General features: G+C 44.9%; 1 protein-coding gene across 4 annotated transcripts in view; it reads right to left on the bottom strand.

The window, feature by feature from the left end:
- The window catches only part of PIR (pirin), a 91232-nt gene that overhangs the window by 24239 nt on the left and 48203 nt on the right, over window positions 1–18790 (bottom strand). For all 4 annotated transcript variants that reach the window (XM_088451580.1, XM_088451578.1, XM_088451579.1 and 1 more), the window contains exons 5-6: window positions 16318–16524; window positions 12168–12252 (exon numbers count right to left, since the gene is read on the bottom strand). In XM_088451580.1, the coding sequence (XP_088307706.1) occupies window positions 12168–12252; window positions 16318–16524 (292 nt within the window). The remainder of the gene's footprint in view (window positions 1–12167; window positions 12253–16317; window positions 16525–18790) is intronic.

Genomic DNA, 18790 nt, shown 5'->3' with positions numbered 1-18790 from the left:
GGGTTACCATTTTCAGTACTGTTTGACTGTATAACATTGGATTGGCTATTGTGTCTAGCCCTAATTAATCAAGGATGTGCCAAATAAAAACCCTACTATCACAGCAATAATCAGGGCCTGCGGTTATACAGCCATTCTAATTCTTTTATCACCTACACTACATACGCCACTCTTTTCCCATTCTTTGAAACTAAGGGCCTGATTCAGAGTTGGGAATAGAGAGAGAGATAGCACTTAACTGTATACCTGGGCAAACCATGTTGCAATGCAAGAGGTGTAAATACATAATTTTTTTTGCATGTAGGGTAAATACTGGCTGCTTTTACATGTTGCCCACAAATCATACTTGCCTACCCTTCCGATTTGGTCAGGAGCCTCCCGAAAATCGGGTGCCGCTCCCGACCTCCCGGGAAAGCAGGCAAGCCTCCGCGATCAGCGACACGTCCGCCCCCCCCTGCACTTACTATAAAAATCCCGGCAGCGGAGGGGCCAGTGACGCGATTCGTGCTGAATCGCATCATCACGGCCCGCCCCCTGCCTCACAATGCCTTTAAAAACGGCATTGTAAAGTGGGGGCGGAGCCGCGATCGCGATGACACGCCCCCATGCTCCGTCCCAAAATGCACGTCTGCACCGAGCCACGCCCCCTTTCCGCCGCAAACCGCCCCCCGCCAAGAAAGCCCGACAGCTCCCTCCCGGAAGGAGGAAGTGCAACGTCGGCATGTATGCCACAAATACTGCACAGCTTTATTATTACACTACACTTTAGATGTCAGTTTGGACACGTCTCTCCCATATCTAAATCTCTCTGCACATTTTAAATCTGCAGTGCAGCATGGTTTCACCAATATGATCAGTTGAGAGAGAGATCTCTCTCTGGCCCTGATTCAGAGCCGGACGCTCTGATAGAGCGCTCACTCTGAATCAGGGCCGTCCCTCCTCCTTTTTGGAGCAGCCTCCTGGCCGCTCGCATAGCTGTGGGTGACCACCCACAGCTATAGCGAGCGGCCAAAAAGATGGTCGCGATGGTCAAGACCATCGCGACCATCGCGCTTGCGACGAGACCCTTGTGGTAAGGTCTCGTTGCCGCAAGCCCTGGAGTGCTTTCGGCTCTATCAGCTATAGCGAGCGGCCAAAATGATGGTCACGATGGTCAAGACCATCGCGACCATCGGGTTTGCGACGAGACCCTTTCGGTAGGGTCTCACTGCCGCAAGCCCTGGAGTGCTTTTGGCTCTATCAGAGCCAAAAGCACTCCCACTGACATCACTAGTGATGTCAGTGGGGCTGGCCCCAGACGGTAGGCGTTCCCATGGGAACGCCTCTGTCTGGGCAGCCATGCCCCCGGCACGCCCACCAAAGGGGGCGTGCTGTCAATCACCATCGACAGCACGCCCCCTTTGGTGCGAGACCCATAATGACGGCTTGGCCGTCGTTATTCGGGTCTCGCACATGCGCACGACGGAGCCGCCTCCGTCGTGCGCATGCGCACTTGGGCAACATCGACCCGCTTGCGAGCGCTCAGTGCTCGCGAGCGGGTCTGAATCAGGCCCTCTATTCCCAACTCTGAATCAGGCCCTAACTACGTTACAATACACAGACAACGGGCTTTGTATCCATCTATGACATTACGGTATACTAAATTATGTTTACGGACAGAGGTGCAAGAGATACATTTACACGGTATGCAGCGACTTAGGGAACCTTTTTATTAAAAGACAGACAGCTCTAAATCCTGTGAAAATGCTGGAAATGACGGCTTCTGTCTATTTATCAAATACCCCTTTGGAGACCATTGCAAAAAAATGCATAAATATTAACATAAAGGATCTGTTTTTTTTCATGATTTTATGCGCACAGCATCCATTCAGTGCAGGGAGAGGGCTGGGGGCAGCACAGCTACTGAAGGAGTGCTAGGCTCACCCCCAGCCTGATGTTAAATGGGAGGCGTGCCATAAGGGCACGCCCCCAATTAGTGCAATTTAGGGGGCGTGGACTACTTGTCCCCTTTTCGGACGAGCGCAGGGTAAGGGGGCGCTGGAGTACCTCTCTGCACAGGGTGCGGCTCCATCTTGAGCTGGCCCTGCCATGATCATGGCTGTATTAATAAATCCAATCTAAAATCGGTGGAACGATTTGATAAGTATTAGTCACCAACAGTCCTCATAAGTTGATGGAGTTCAAACAATAAAAATAAAAATGCATGGGTGAAATTGGCAAAGCCGGATTAGATATACCCAAGTAGACTTGTGACTCTAATAGCAACTAAAGGTGTTTCTTCCAAGTATTAACAGAAGGGGGTGAATACTTCAATTAATTATAGTGTGTATTTTATTTTTGTTATGAATAGAAAGCTTTTTTATTTTTTTTAACAATTTGACAATACATCAGTGGTAAAAAATTCCAAATAAATCCATTTTGATTCCATTATGTAAGAAAATTAAATGTGAAAAATGTCCAAGGTGCATACATATTTTATAACCATTATTAGTTTCTATACTTTCAGACAGCACTACATACTGTATTCTGCCGTCCTTGTTCCAGAATTGTGTATAAAGGGGAATATAGAGAGTTTTGGGCACAAATTATTATACTATAGCTGTATGTCAATTTTAGAGAAAATATAAATTTTCCAACAAGGTTTGGGTCTTGTCTAGATTTTCCTGGTGCTCTTTAACAAGCCTGGCTGTTATTACTCTTATCGCACATAGTGTTCATGCCACAATCATCTCCCAGGAACTGCCTTCCAGACTCCTGCAGAGCTCCTTCTTCCCAAAAAAGTTGTCTGTATAGTCTCCCGATTTGTTTATAATAAACCTCGTCTCTGTTTATTGTGCGCCAAGACATATTTGGAAAGAAGATGGAAATATCTTTTCTAGTAAAATATATGAAAAAAAGCAAATAACTTGCTACAGTGTAAGTTTCTCTACATACAGGAACAGCATTGGTATGCACAGCACATTTCATTAGGGTGTGCACCTAGGAAAATCTAGTGAGGAATACTCTGCACCAAGGGGCGTGTCTAGCACTGTTTTTAGATCATCAATCCCCCCTCATCATCCTGTCCCATCTCAACGTCCACCCAAATCATATCTTCCATCAATCCTCCCAAATCAGTCACAAAACTTACCTATAACCATAGTATGCCTCATAGTAGTGCCTCCAATTCATATTATGCCAAATATAACAGGACAGTGTATTTTATATAGTACATGTGCACTGCTTTGTCCTCAGATCCTCCAGGGGTGGAGATAATTAGGGTGCAAAATGATAGGATGGCAATGATGTATTGCTATGCCCTAAGAGTCATTTGTAAGACTCAGCCACTGACATCTCATAGGAATGCCAGTAATGACAAGAACAGAGGCTATATCCAATATTCGGGTGTGCCTGGGCATCATACTTGCCTACTATTCCAGATCGTACAGGAAGCTCTCAAAAATCGTGAGGAGCTCCCGTCTGCATGGCAGAGTGGGCAAGTCTCTGGAACCACCCACCACCCCGCCGTACACTCCAGAGTGAAATGGGCAGTACAGACGGCCGATAACACAATTCGCGATGACTTGCTTTCGTGGCTCAGCACCCATCACCGCCCACTTCTTACATGCCATGACCCCTGATGTAATGACTGAACTGCCCCGCCTAAAGGTTGGCAAGCATGCTGGGCACACCTTGGTCACTATGTGGCCACGTCTATGGAGGAACAGTACTGTATGACATTTTTATCCTCCTTTATCAAATGGTTTAACCCAAGCTCGCATACAGATGGTGCGAATGTTCACCCTAACAAGATCACATGATCGTATGAGGAATTCCACCCAAAATGTAAATGTTCCCTTAGGTTAGCATCTTCCTAGTTAATACCCAAGTGTCCCAAGCACATCATTTACCATATTTAGGCTTTTTTTAAACCGGGGCATAAGGGCTCCTAAAGGTCTGGCATGACACATGACCACTAAACATACTAAGAGAAGGCAATGAAGAGCTGCTAGAAATTTCCAGCGATCACGATGCTCAACAGTGTACACGTTACTAACCACTTAAGAACACTCAGTAGAAGTGGGTCCTGCTACTCTTAGGTGCCGCGGAACCAGTGATATGTTTGAGACTTGAAAATATACATTTTGATTTGTGGGTAAGGTGGACTGGGCAGAGCGATAGCACGAGTGGCAAAGAGGGTGCTCTGCAACCTTTGCTACCATCTCAGCAGCCTGGTGTTTTCTGCAAAAATCTGCTAAAATCTAGAAAGTGCGAAATCGGATAAATCAGTAAATACTGCCAGAACCTGTGTAAGTAGCAGATGTACATAGGAATTTCCCTACGCAATGCCAGTGCAGCAGAGTGGTAAGGTTCCAGAGCTGATGTGTTACTCGTCTGTGTGTAGCAGATCCATCATGGAGAATAAATGAAACAGAGAGGCCAGAGGAGAACCTCACTGCTGGCACCCTGGTCACTTGTCTTAACAACCATAAAACACATTCTCCACAGTTTAAATTTCTCTACTACATCATATGCTGATTGACAGCCCCAGCTCTGTTGGTAATAGAAGTAGGACTGCCAATCAGACAAATCATTATGGTTTTCTTTAGATTCACACAAACAGGTTGTAACAAGCAACTTATTTTAAATATATTAGAAACTGACATTTTACATGGGTGTAATGCTTGCTTTGTCTATACAAAATAACCATTACTTTTTTGAGTACCAAATTCAGAATATTATAAACTTTTTCCCACTAATACGGATTAAATAAATATAACAATAATAATAATAATATAAATAGGCTAAACATCCATTTAAGGAGTTGCATTCTATAGAAGAGGGAAGGCCCAGCACCCCTCACAGCTCTTAGTGGCTGCTGACATGCAATGCACCCCTGCAAACCCTACCCCCGCTCACAGCCACTCAAGGTGAAAAGTGAGAAAGTAATGGAAGCACATTATGATGCACACATCAGGCTTGGCAACAGAAATTAATCTTTTTTTTCCGACGCAGCATCAGGACATTAAGCTGCTGACAGGAAGAGAAGCCAAGAACTGAAACCATGAAGAAGAGCAAGCAAGTGACCACAAGTTCAGGCAAGAGGGGATTGGAGAGAACTAAGAGGATGAGACCAGAAAGAGACATGGGGCACATGAGGCTAGGGAGACATTGAGGGGGGTCATGAGACTGGGGATGCACAGAAGCTGAAGCTGGAGAAACACAGTGGGGGCATGAGGCTGGAGAGACACAGTGGGGAGGCATAAGGCTAGAGAGTCACAATGGTGGAGCATGAGGCTGGAGAGAGAGAAGTGTTGGGGCATGAGGCTGGAGAGACACAGTGGGGAGGCATAAGGCTAGAGAGTCACAATGGTGGAGCATGAGGCTGGAGAGAGAGAAGTGGGGGGACATGAGGCTAGAGAGACAGAGTGGGGGAACATGACGCTGGAGAAAACATTAAGGGATGGGGCTGGAGACACATAGGGAGATGAGGCTAAATGGCAGCCACAACAGCAAGTGAACTGATGAATGAAGAGTCTAAAATACTAATCAATAGTACTGTTTTACATTTTCAGATATAAAAAAAAAAAAATATGATTCAAAATAAAAATAAAATTTAGAACACAGCAGAATAATAGGAAACATTAACATTTTAAATGACAAATTTGGCATAAAAGGATTTTTTGCCATTTTTATATATCACCCACTATTATTATTATTTATTTATTTTGTTTAAGACGAGTAGTGCAGAACATAACTTAACAGCAGACAATGGGGTCAATCCTATTCCATGCGAAGGGTGCGACCTGCTGTTGAATTTTGCCTGGAGCTTTATGGGGCTGCGAGCAATTTTAAGCAAATCCGGCCTTTTAAGCGCCGCCTTTGTCGCGATGTCTCGCACTCACGAGAACATTGCATGGAATAGGATTGACCCCAATTACAAATATGAGCGATACATTGTTTCTACATACACAGGCAACATCATGCTTTACTGCGGTGGATGACTTGTGACACATAACTAGATTTACTGTGTTATGTTCTCAGTTGTAAACTTCATTGTACACACTGTACTAAGTTACTAATGACAAAACCAGATCTGTTTGGCTAGGAGGGGCAAGCAAAGACCTCAGCTTCACCTCCAAAGCCAGTGATATACCTAGCCAAACACATTCAGCAGAGTCAACAAACTAATTTACTGCTCTGTGGATAGAGTCTGTCATAAAGACATTACCAAAGTCTCAAGTAAATAGGAGAGCATCTGTGTCAGACAGCAGGTGGAAGTGAAGCAGAAGACTGTACAGCTGTTTGGCATGTCAAGGATTACTATTTTGGCGGACATATGGTCCCCAGCACATGGAGAACAGAACACATTAAGATGGCTTACAGATAGAGAACACTGAATGGACAGTTAACAATAGGGCTACACTAAAAAGCGCAATAGCACGGTATAACCTTTGCAAGGCAGTCAAATTCAATTCCATGACATACTTAAGTATCTCTAGGTCACTTTGGCAGTAAGTCTTAAGTCTTTGACCATCCCTCTTGTGAGAGAGTAATATAATTTGCAACAATTTTATGTTCTTTTTTTATCCACATCATTAATCATTGTGTTATACAGTACATATAGATGTATGCTCATACACTGGGGCTTCAGTAGCACCTAACAGCACCTCTAGGTGCACCAGGTCTTGGGCGACTCGGCCGCGACGTGCATCTTTCTCACTCACATAAACAAACAATGAAAGGCAAAAAGACTACACATTGCTAGGTTACACTGATTAGTTTTATGTGTGACACTTGTACATCTGTGTGTGACGGAGTCTGGATCCGTGTACAAAGTGCTATGATGCAGCGGACGCAGCTTCTTTTCACACCAAGTTCCAATGTGCTTCATCTGCAACTTTGTACGTGCTTAAAACTAATTCCGGTGCATTTAATGTAACATCCCAGTGTCTCTAGTACACTATAGGCGGGTATCCACTACTAGATATACAAATGAGAGCACGTTTACGACTTTGCAATCGTGCTCTCGTTTGTATATCTAGTGATGTGCCTAGACTGAACGTTCACTCGTTCAGTCTAGGCAGCATGAGATCAAGACACGGACCTCTCTGCAACACACGGGAAGGGAAACAGTCACAGCCTGATGACAATGGACACATGTTGCGAGTGTCCGGCGTCATCAGGCTGTGACCGTTTCCTTTCCCGTGTATTGCAGAGAGGTCCGGCGGCAGCAAGAAGAGAACAGTAGGTGCTCTCTATTGCTCCCCGTACATGCTGAACCTGACTGGATTGTCAGGTTGACCAGAATGTAAGGGCAATGATAGATGGCAAAAATGACCAGTGGGCACGTGCATCGCTGGTTGTTTTTGTCATTTACATGCCTGATTTGCGGGCGATTGCACGATAACGATGTTGTTATCGTACAATCGCCTGCCGACAGGGGCGGGCTGGGCCGGGGGGCAGGGTACCATGTGCCCCCCGGGCCGGTAACATTTTAGTGGCCCAGGGCCGCCCGCAGCCGTGCTCTACATAAACATAGCAATGCAGGCTGTGGAAGGCCGTAGGCTGGGGCTGGTCATCTCCTCTCTGTTCCATCAGACGTCCTACCTCTTGCCCTGCCTCCTGTTCTCCATTCTCTCGCAGCGGGCCCCAGGCCATTAATTGCAGCTGCAGTCAGTGACAGTGTCACAGTACAGTGCAGTTCGAAGGAGGCTAACAGGGAGGCGGAGTCGGGACAGGGGGCGGGGCTACACGGCAGTCAGTGGCAGGCCAGCAGCAGCATTGGAGAGAGGGGATGGAGGAGACAGAGTATATACACAGTGAGTATACTGTACCCTGCCTGGCTGTAAGGTGATAGAGAGGGGGGGGGGTTCTGTGACTTTGTATGTATCTGTGTGTATAAGTATGAGTCTCTGTAACTGTATGCATGTATATATGTATGTATGATGATATCTGTGTGTATATATATGTGTCTCTGTAACTGTATATATCTATCCATCTATCTGTATATGCATGTATGTGTGTGTATATATGTGTCTCTGTAACTGTATGTATCCATCTATGTGTATGTACAGTATGTATCTGTATATATATATATATATATATATATATATATCTGTGTGTATATGTGTCTCTGTAACTGTATGCATGTGTGTATATATGTCTCTGTAACTGTGTGTGTGATATATATATATATATATATATATATATGTATGGGTGTGTATATATGTGTCTCTGTAACTGTATGCATGTGTGTTTGACTGTGTATGTAGGTCTGTGTATGTGTTTATATTTAAGTTTGTTTGTGCATGTTTGTGTGTGACTGTGTATGTCTGTATGTGACTGTGTGTATGTCTGTATAAGTGTGTGTATGTGTGTCTGACTATATTTATGAATGTAGATGTGTGTGTATGTGGCTATATGTGGACTGTGTGTGTGTATTAATTTGTGACTCTAGGTGTGTATTATACCCCTTTCAGACATCTCGAGATTCCCGGGAATTTGGCCTGCCTCAGCCAAATTCCCGGGAAGCCAAGTCTGTCTGAAAGGTACCTACCCGGGAACACGTTCCCGGGTAGCCGTCCCTGCAATCGACCAGGATTTTTCCCGGGAAATTACCCTGCCTCTGTCTGAATGGTGCTACCCGGGAATTTAGTACTCCCGGGCAGCACCAAGCAGCTTTGACATGTAGCTGACAGCGCAGATCGTCCTATAGGACGCTCAGCGCTGCTGCTTTGAGCCGACAGCGCAGAGCGTCCTATAGGATGCTCAGCGCTGCTGCTCTGAGTTGGCAGCGCAGAGCGTCCTATAGGACGCTCAGCGCTGCTGCTCACCACTCGTCCACACTCCCGCTGGACCACCACTACTGCCCCTATTGCGAGGGGCAATGCGAGGGGCAGGATGCTAGAAGAGGCGGCTCCAGGTCACTGGGGCGGGGGTTTCACGGGGTCACCAAGCTCGGCTCTAGCGCAGCGCCATCAACCTGGCTCCAAGAGTGGGCCTCCCCTGTCACTGCAGCCCGGGGACCCATTACAGAATGGCAGTACTGACTCCAGCCTGGCTAGTCCCCCGCTCTCCCCTAGCACATCTCGGGGGACATGTCCGGATTAGGCAGCCCCTGCCTGCCAATATCGCCTATTGGATACACCCCTTATGAGTGGTATTTCACTGCATCTGCCATGCGAATAAGATGCAAAATCTAAAGTCGCAACTCCTTCCAGTAATCACAAAAAGTCTCACTCATGACTGCAGTAGAAAGTAGAAGACAGAGATATATGCCTGTCAAGTGCGCGAGGGCCATGGTGACTGGCTGCATGGAAGTACTGTACCGAGACAGGGCCGTAACTAGGGTAGTGCGACCAGTGCCATGGCACCGCAGGGCAGGTGGTACTGTTTGGGCCTGTAACTGTTCCTGTTTATTGTCATTCTCACTTGTAGCTTCCTCTTTTTTTATCCCCAGCATCTACCGGCCTCCCGTATGTCTTCCCTGGCCCTTCCCCATGAGGCCATGGCCCCTTTTCAGGTGCACTCTCTTATGTCCCTATTTGAAAAATGGGGGGGGGAGGGGGGGCGCCAATGCTCACTCTGGCACAGGGCACCAAAAAGTATAGTTACGGCTCTGTACAGAGAAGGTGAATTGAGGGGTTTGATAAGGGATCCTGGCAATCAGAAACCCGACGCCGGCATCCTGACAGGGTTAAGATACAGACATCTGTCAGTAAGTATTATACAAAGATGCAGCGTATAAAGGGAGTGCTGGCCCAGACTCTTTTCATCTACCTGGATGATAGAGACATAGGAAACACAAGTATTACTCCCCTCCACTCCTCTTTCTTGCCTGTAAGGCTGCAGTGGGATGATACATACTGGGACAGTATATACTGGGAGGATAACATATATTGGGAATCTGGGATGTAGTTATGAGTGATGCCACCGGTCTCAATACCGACATGGATATCCCGACAAGTGACTTAAGATAGGCGTCGAAATACCAACGCCTATCTTAATTCCGACGCCCGGAACACGTGCCCGAACGAGGTAAGTCTGGGGCGCCCTTAGCGTTAGCTGTGGGGGAGGGTTAGGTTTAGGGACCATAGTGGAGTTAGGGTTTTTTTTGGGGGGGTTAGGGTTAGGCACCACTGCGGGGAGGGAGTTAGGTTTAGGCATTAACGGGGAGGGTTAAAGTTAGGGTGCGGGTGGGGAGGGTTACCAACCATCTGGATGCAGCTGTCGGTATTCTGACAGGAGGCATCCCGACACCTGGCATTACATACCCATTCGTGGGAATATATACTGATGGGATATACTGGGGGCAGGGATATACTATTATGGAGAACAGGATTGTAAAATGAGGCCAGGAATATTCTGAGAAAAAAAAAAAGAATACAAGCAATGGGACTTGATTGATATATTGGAAAACACTGACACTATTGGGACAAAGATTATAATGGACAGTATGGTGGCACCGTGGTCGGCTATGCCGTCGCATTAATAATAGTGATTACATTGGGAATTCAGGACAGACATCGTCAATGAAGCGGTTGGTTGTTATATATTTTTATACATGGAAACTGTACCATTGCATATATACAGTAGGAAACAAACCGGTCTGGTATCATCTACATTAAACTGTTACAGGTTTGGTGTTTAAAATGATATTATTAACAATCTGTTGTAACATTGTTGCACAAGTAAAAATTACATATACTGTACATCTGTATTGTGATTGCGGCCTATATACAGCCAACACGCAGTAACTATTGAACAAGGGTTGTAGGTTATTAAGGTAGTGGAAAGGACTTATAAGGAAAAGTGTGAATTATGAAAAAGACTATCTAAGAGCAGGGTCTGGAAATAGCGAGTGCACCATATTGTATATAATAGGCCCTACTGTATTTTCCTATTACAGGTAGAACAGTAATCTTCTAGAGATGCCAAAGGAGCTGCACTGTGGGTTTTTGGCTTTGCCTCATTAATAAATCTTGAACCTTACATAAAACAATGCATAATTAGAGGTGTGTCCATTGACGTTCTATAACAGATGGTATAGAAAATCCCAGCACCATTCTCACTACTGGAGTTTAGATGAGTGTGAACCCTCATTTGAGAGCCTACTCGCCATTATGTATACACAGTGCTAGTTTTTATGATGAGCGATGTATGCTAGATGGCTACCGTTACACCACTATATGGGGTGTAGCTTTAAGGTTCTTGTTTTTTCATTTTCTTTCAAAACGTTTCATGTAACTTTCATGTGGTACATCCTGTTTATTTATCTGCACAATTAGTAAAGTAGTACTGCCAAATATTTTTTTTCTGTTCCTCAGAGTTCTGACTAGGATTACACTATATGGGAGGACGTTGAACAGATCTTTCTCATTAGGCATACAACATACTAATGTTTATGTAGGGGAATCTATCTTAAAATAAACAAGTTTTTAGAAATTCTTCAGACAGATTGCTTATCTTCTGCAAAGTTATTTTCTTTTATTGGCTTTAATGCATGCGGGTTATAACCGAAATGGTCTGAATGGTGAGCACACATAGGGTCTCATTCAGACCCGCTCGCGAGCGGGTCGATGTTGCCCAAATGCGCAGGCGCACGACGGAGGTGCCTCCGTCGTGCGCATGCGCGAGACCCGAATGACGACGGGGTAGCCGTCGTTATGGGTCTCGCACCAAAGATGGTGATTGACAGCACGCCCCCTTTGGTGGGCGTGCCGGGGCGTGGCTGCCCAGACGGAGGCGTTCCCATGGGAACGCCTACCGTCTGGGTCCGGCCCCACTGACATCACTAGTGATGTCAGTGGGAGTAATTTTGGCTCTGATAGAGCCAAAATCACTCCAGGGCTTGCGGTCAACGAGACCCTACCGCAAGGGTCTCGTCGCAAGCCCGATGGTCGCGATGGTCTTGACTATCACGACCATCATCATGGATGCTCACATAAGCTGTGGGTGGTAACCCACAGCTATGCGAGCGTCCAAAAGGCCGCTTCGCAAATAAAAACAACACGCCCTGATTCAGAGCGGGCGATCGTTCGGCTCTGAATCAGGCCCATAGCTCATAACTTGCAAAACACCAGTACTACAGATTAATTAAAACAAAATAGAATAATAGAACCCTCCCCCCCATTTTAACGCTAAATTTCAGCACACTTTCAGAAAAAATTATTCTTGTTGCTTACCTTTAGGGACCACCTGGGTGTGCTTTGCACCTTTTTCTAGCTTAAAGTCCAGATACAGTGTGGGCGTTCTTGTATAGACTTTTGACTGCATTTACAACATAAAAGAAATTAACAATATATTAGTATTATTCATACCCTGTGTTTACAACAAAATAGTATGAAGAAATAAAAAGAAACTAATCACATTTACATGCAAGCATTTAACACTGACTTTGGTTCATGTGTGAATTGGAGAGGCATAGTGGATTCACACACAAAAAAACAACATACATACAGTACAATGGGCCTGATTCGACACGGATCGCAATTGCTATCGCAGCTGTGTAACCGCACGCAATGCAGCTGCGAAAAATATGCTGATGTCTGCCACCTTTCAGCCAGCACAGAGACGCCCACTACTGCTTTCTCACACCCGTAATACCTCGCAGTCCTGCATATACATTGGTAACATCGAGGCCCCTTACGCACAATTACAGCAGGTCTGACCCGTCGCAGAAATTGCAGCACATGAAATGTGCAAAACTAGTTTGTTTTCGTGTTTGGAGAGCTGGCAGACCGGGGCACACAGAAGAAATGAGGCTGGTGCAAGGGGGGAGTCCAGATGGACTAGAGAGGAGATCAAAGATTGGACCATCGACCAGAAAGGGGTGATATTAGGGCATGTCCACCAGACATGGAAAAAGGATCCAACTTGACCACATTGTCTCCAGCAAAGGTCAGAGGTATTAGGGAACATTTGGTGTAAACGCTCTGGGACAAGATACTACTTTTCCATTTTTATTATTCCCATAAAGTATAAAAAACAAATTCCGGCCAAATCTCCACTCAATACCCTGGAATTATTTATTAGGCATTCTCTACAGCAATTACTCGCCACACAAACATTCATTGACCGTTTCAGAGTGAATAAGTGGAAAAAGGACTAGTAAATACAACATCAGTTTTCACTTATTATACATGTTACCAATTTACATACTTGCTGTCTGAATTCCATTAGGTTTCACAAAAAAAGAAAACCTCACGTAAGTGGAATGCCAGTTTAAATGTTAAGAGCAGGGAGATGAAGGGTAGTTGCTGAGTGGAACGATTAATGATTTTTTGCATTAAATGTTTTCTCCTGTGCAATGTTATAAGGATGACAAAACAATTACATTACATCCAATAGGCACATTTTGCTCTTACTATAGCATTTGCCTAACATTATATTGCCAATATGGGTTGGGTATGGGATCCTGTCAGATTACCGACAGTGGCATCCTGACAGTCACAATCCCAGCACTGAGAGGTAAGTTCCCTACACCTAACCCTAACCTCCTCCCCCTAGTGCCTAACCCTAACCTTCCCCTCCCCCAAGTGCCTAACCCTAAATCTAACCCTCCCCAACCCCCGATACTTACTTTCGGTATGCCGGCGTCGACATCCCATCTGACTACATCCCACTTATATAGTACTAGTGTCTTTTTACTGTTCCACTGCACCCCCCCTCTCTGCTCCCCCCTCCACTCTGTCAAACCACAACCCCTCCTTGCCTGTCTGCTGCTGTCCCGCCCCCCTCTCTGCGTTCTCCTCTATCCCGTTCCTCCTCCTGCTCTATCACATCACCCCGTTCCGCCTTGTTCCGCACTTACTATGTTCCCAATGGCCCTGTTCCTTGTTCTACTCCTCCTCCTCCTCCTCCTCTCCTACTAGAGGCTGTCCTGTCTCCCTAGCAGTGGAAGCCATTGGGGCATGTGCCCTAGCTCCCACGACACATGCATATTGGAGATGGGACAGACATTAGAGAATTATTATATAGATATTATTTGCACACTTCTGACATACTGGAATGTATACCATTGTATGGGCCTCAGTTACATTGCATCCTTGATGTGCACTACAAAACACTTTGGTTTCTCAGCACAGTGTCTGGACGGTCCGCCCCATGCACTTCACAGTGTACGTCTACCTCCTGCTCTAGGGAAATGTCTCCACAAATTCACATTCCACTTAAGTGAACAGATCAGTAGAAAAATATCCTGTGGGACACTGTGCAATAGTCCAAATTCCCTTACTTTAGAACCATCCTTTTCAATGTAGTACCCTTCTCTATTTTTATTCTAAAATGCTGTTTTTATTAACCTTATGTTATGAGCCAGGGGAAATCAGAATGGTCCTACATGCTGCATTATAGCATATATACGTCTTTACTAGAGTGTTATGAGTGCACCTGAAAATGCATTTTAAATTGAAGAGCAACGAAGAGATGCAAAACAGGTCCCATAAAATAAAAATCCCAAAAAACCTTAAAGCTCTGAGCTGATGCAAAATTTAAGCAGAGTGCTCCTAATCCATACGTTACAATCAGCAGCCACTTCTAATTGGGCTACTGCGTACTGTCCACTTCAGCTTACATTGTGCAAATCATTAGTGTTGCAGCTATATGACATCATGTTGCTGCTGTCTCATTACTTAACAGACCTTTTCATTTGGATGAATGCAGGAAAGGACATTGCCATTGGATTTACATTTATTAATAATAATAAGTCAAGATAATATTGTCTAGTGATTACAGTAGGACATTTCTTTATTCTCTACAATAAGACAATGTGACATTCATATTTACTACTACTACCTACTAAGCCAGACTTCCATCTCGAAATGCATCTGACTGAACATAAGCTTATAAAAAACATTTTTATTGACTATCTCTACTACAGATGTGTCCTTGCTCATCTAGCCTCAATACGCCATGCAGCGCGATATGCCTGGCGTGAGTGATGCTCCAACACACGATTTGGAGTAAAAAGCATCCAATCTGACTTAAGATCTACCTTGCATCTTAACTTTTTTTTTCTTCCAGTGCATTGTGTCCCAGATTGTCAGATCCGCCCTACTGCACGGCAGATCCGACGATGCAATGTGCGACCAGCGGGGACACGCATCGCATCGTGATCGTGAGTGGGTACTCACAATTTACTCTCAAATTGGCCATGACACGATCTGTCATTCCAATGTGTCGGAATCGGCCAGATCGGGTAAAATATCACTATGTGTGTGGCCAGCTTCAGTCGCAACGTGATGTGACTAGAATCCACCAGGAGACTGCTGATTAATATGATATGTGACTCTTGTATATCCGCGTGACGCCTCTAAGTCGCAACGTCATGTGACTAGGATACACAAGGAGACTGTGCTGATTAATATCATATTAATTGTAGCACTTCGTATACAGATTCATAGACTAAGTCGCCCACAAATATACAAGTGTCACATATCAAATTAATCAACACAGTCTCCTGGTGTTCCCTAGTTATATAGCATTGCAATTTAGGTGGATTTTGGCAAATAAAAATGACCAAAAAAATATTTATATAACAGTGTGCTTCAATATAGGATGCAGCTAGGACAATAAATAGAGGTCACAAAACTCTATATACATAGACATACAACAAAAACAGTAAAGTCCTAGCGCCTCCTTCTAGGTCAATGTAAAATGTCAAATGTGGTTCCCTTCTGCAGATTCTTTTAAGTGAAGATCCTTTTTAGGTGGTTCTTCTTTTCTTTCTCCACGTTAATTGCCACCAGGCATATATTCCAGATATATATAAAAGAAAAAAGATTGCCAAATATAGTGAAGTACAATCTTTTTATTTGAACAACAATTTAAAATATATTATCCTCCAGCACTTTAAGGGTTTAGGTAACGTACCAGATGGAGAGGTGTATCTGTACACCAGCAAACACATGCGAATCAGGACGCAATCTTCATTTAAAAGAATCTGCAGGAGGGAACCACATTTGACATTTACATTGACCTAGAAGGAAGCGCTAGGACTTTACTGTTTTTGTTGTAAATAAAAATGACCGGCACTAGCTGAGTCTCACAGATTCAGGCGCACCACAAGGGGCTTTTTGGTGCAACTGCAGCAATTAGGAGTGAGGACACATCTGTATGTATATATGTATGTTCAGGGAGCAATGTGTCCATCTCTAAATGAGCTCATTAATGTACAATGTTGCATACTGTTGTGTTTTGTGATATAATATAATTTTGTAATATTCAATTGTCCTTTGCGTAGACCTTTTAAGTACACAAAGATGACCGGTCTTCATTAATAATAATATATTAAATGAAATACATTTATGTGTAGCAGAGTTATAAATGACTGACCTTGATCCCCATTGACTCTCCAGAAATAACGGTAACGGTTACACCATCTTTTGATGGCTTGGGAATTTCAGCACATTTCAGTTCTTGGTATTCAGGCGGAACCATCTTTTCTGAACTTCTTAGATTAACCCACAGTTGTAATCCATGTGCTGGCTCGTCTGTACATGGCATCTCTGCATGTACAATACCACGTCCAGCTGTCATCCACTAAACAGACATGAAGTGACAGTTAAGAAATGGAAATAATCTTCTGTAAAACTAAATGGCACAAATAAATTGTTGTTTTCTTTGAAAGCTGCACCCTTTCCAATAATATCACCAACTACCAGCGTTGCATCTGGTTTCACAATAGACTTTACAGTACTGAGGTTTCTGGGATTTGGGAGCGGTTGCTCCAGGTTCTCTACTTACAGAAAACTATATTGCTTCTGAATTGTGATTTTGGAATTGACATCAAGCTCACCTTTTAGGCATGTGCGTTAATTGTCAATTTAAGGTTTACACTGCATTTTAGAATGCACAACTATATATAATTATGCTAGGATCTTTTATCATGGAAATATATAGATGGCTTCTCTTTCCCATGCTTATCATATTAGACAGTTGTCAGGTGAAATCGGCTTAGACTGATATTTAAAATGGCAATATGAATAAATGCTAAATCAGGCTGGTTTATCCTTTATTTCTATTGCAGTTTAAAAACAATCGGTCAAAGCTGCCTTCACAACCCGCTCCTAAATAAGCCTATCCCCAGGGAGAGATGCGGTCATAATCCCGACTGCTGGGATTCCGGCGTTAAGAATGCAGATGCCAGAATCCCGACACATCAGAATACGGATGCCGGCATCCTGACCGCCAGGATCCTGAAGGTAAGTACTGGGGTTAGGGGGAGGGCTAGGGTTAGGCACTAGGGGGCGGGTTCAAGTACTAGGGGGAGGTTAGGTTCAGGCAGCGGGGAGGGAGGGTTAGGTTTACTTACCTGAAGGAATCGGTATTGTAGCCTGGTCGGGATGCCGGCGTCGGGATTATGACTGCCAGGATCCTGAGCGTCGGCATCCCATTCCTATCCTCCCAGGGACACTTTTATCTACCCAAAAGATCTTCAACAAGCAGAGTTTCTGCAAGTACCAGTACTGTTTTTATTTCAATTTGTTAGTTTTTTTTTTTTTTTAAACACGACAAAATAAATTGTGTGTTGAAAATTAACCATAATACAGTATACATATTAGGGGTGAGCGGGTTCGGATTTCTGAAATCCGAACCCCCCCGAGCCCCCCCGATCCGAGTCCGATCCGAGTCAGGCTCGACTTTTCCCGCCTGACTCGGATCTGACATCGAGGCAAAACGTCATCATCCCGCCTTCCGAGTCTCGCGGGTTTTGGATCCTATATAAGGTACCCGCGTCGGCGCCATTTTCTCACTCGGCTGTGGACAGTGAAGAGGGAGGGTGGGAGTTAGTGCTGTGTAGTGTAGTGTAGTGTAGTGCTGCTGTTGTCCACTACTTCAAAGTCCATAGGGGCTGGCTGTGTTGTGCTGTGCTGCTGTTGTTAATAGGGGCTGTGTCCACTACTTCAAAGTCCATAGGGGCTGGCTGGACTGTGTTGTGCAGTCAGTTCTCCATAGGGGCTGTGTCCACTCCAAAGTCCTGTGCAGTGTCCCAGTCCTAAAGGGGTGCTGTAGTGTTGTCCAGGGGGTGCTCTGTCCATCAGGGGTGCTCCCCCCAAGTGCTAAAAAAATAATATATTTTCTGTGTTTGTGAATTGTGTGCGCAGTAGCCGCACGTGCATCAACAAAGTAGTGCCAAGCGTGCGCCTGTGTCATAAGTAAAGGGCCGGCTGGCTTGACCGTTAAAGGGTGCTGTAACCCCCGAAAGTACACTCCAGTCCAAACCAAAAAAAAATTATTTTCTGTGTTTGTGAATTGTGTGCGCAGTAGCCGCACGTGCATCAACAAAGTAGTGCCAAGCGTGCGCCTGTGTCATAAGTAAAGGGCCGGCTGGCTTGATCGTTAAGGGTGCTGTAACCCCCGAAAGTACACTCCAGTCCAAACCAAAAAAAAAATTATTTTCTGTGTTTGTGAATTGTGTGCGCAGTAGCCGCACGTGCATCAACAAAGTAGTGCCAAGCGTGCGCCTGTGTCATAAGTAAAGGGCCGGCTGGCTTGATCGTTAAGGGTGCTGTAACCCCCGAAAGTACACTCCAGTCCAAACCAAAAAAAAAATTATTTTCTGTGTTTGTGAATTGTGTGCGCAGTAGCCGCACGTGCATCAACAAAGTAGTGCCAAACGTGCGCCTGTGTCATAAGTAAAGGGCCGGCTGGCTTGACCGTTAAGGGTGCTGTAACCCCCGAAAGTACACTCCAGTCCAAACCCAAAAAAAAATTATTTTCTGTGTTTGTGAATTGTGTGCGCAGTAGCCGCACGTGCATCAACAAAGTAGTGCCAAGCGTGCGCCTGTGTCATAAGTAAAGGGCC

This window comes from Taudactylus pleione, unplaced genomic scaffold (genome assembly GCF_031769625.1).
Source record: "Taudactylus pleione unplaced genomic scaffold, aTauple2 ptg000026l, whole genome shotgun sequence".
In the NCBI taxonomy this organism is placed as follows: Eukaryota; Metazoa; Chordata; class Amphibia; order Anura; family Myobatrachidae; genus Taudactylus; species Taudactylus pleione.
The sequence above is the reverse complement of the archived record's forward strand: the minus strand, read 5'-3'. Positions and strand labels throughout refer to the sequence as shown.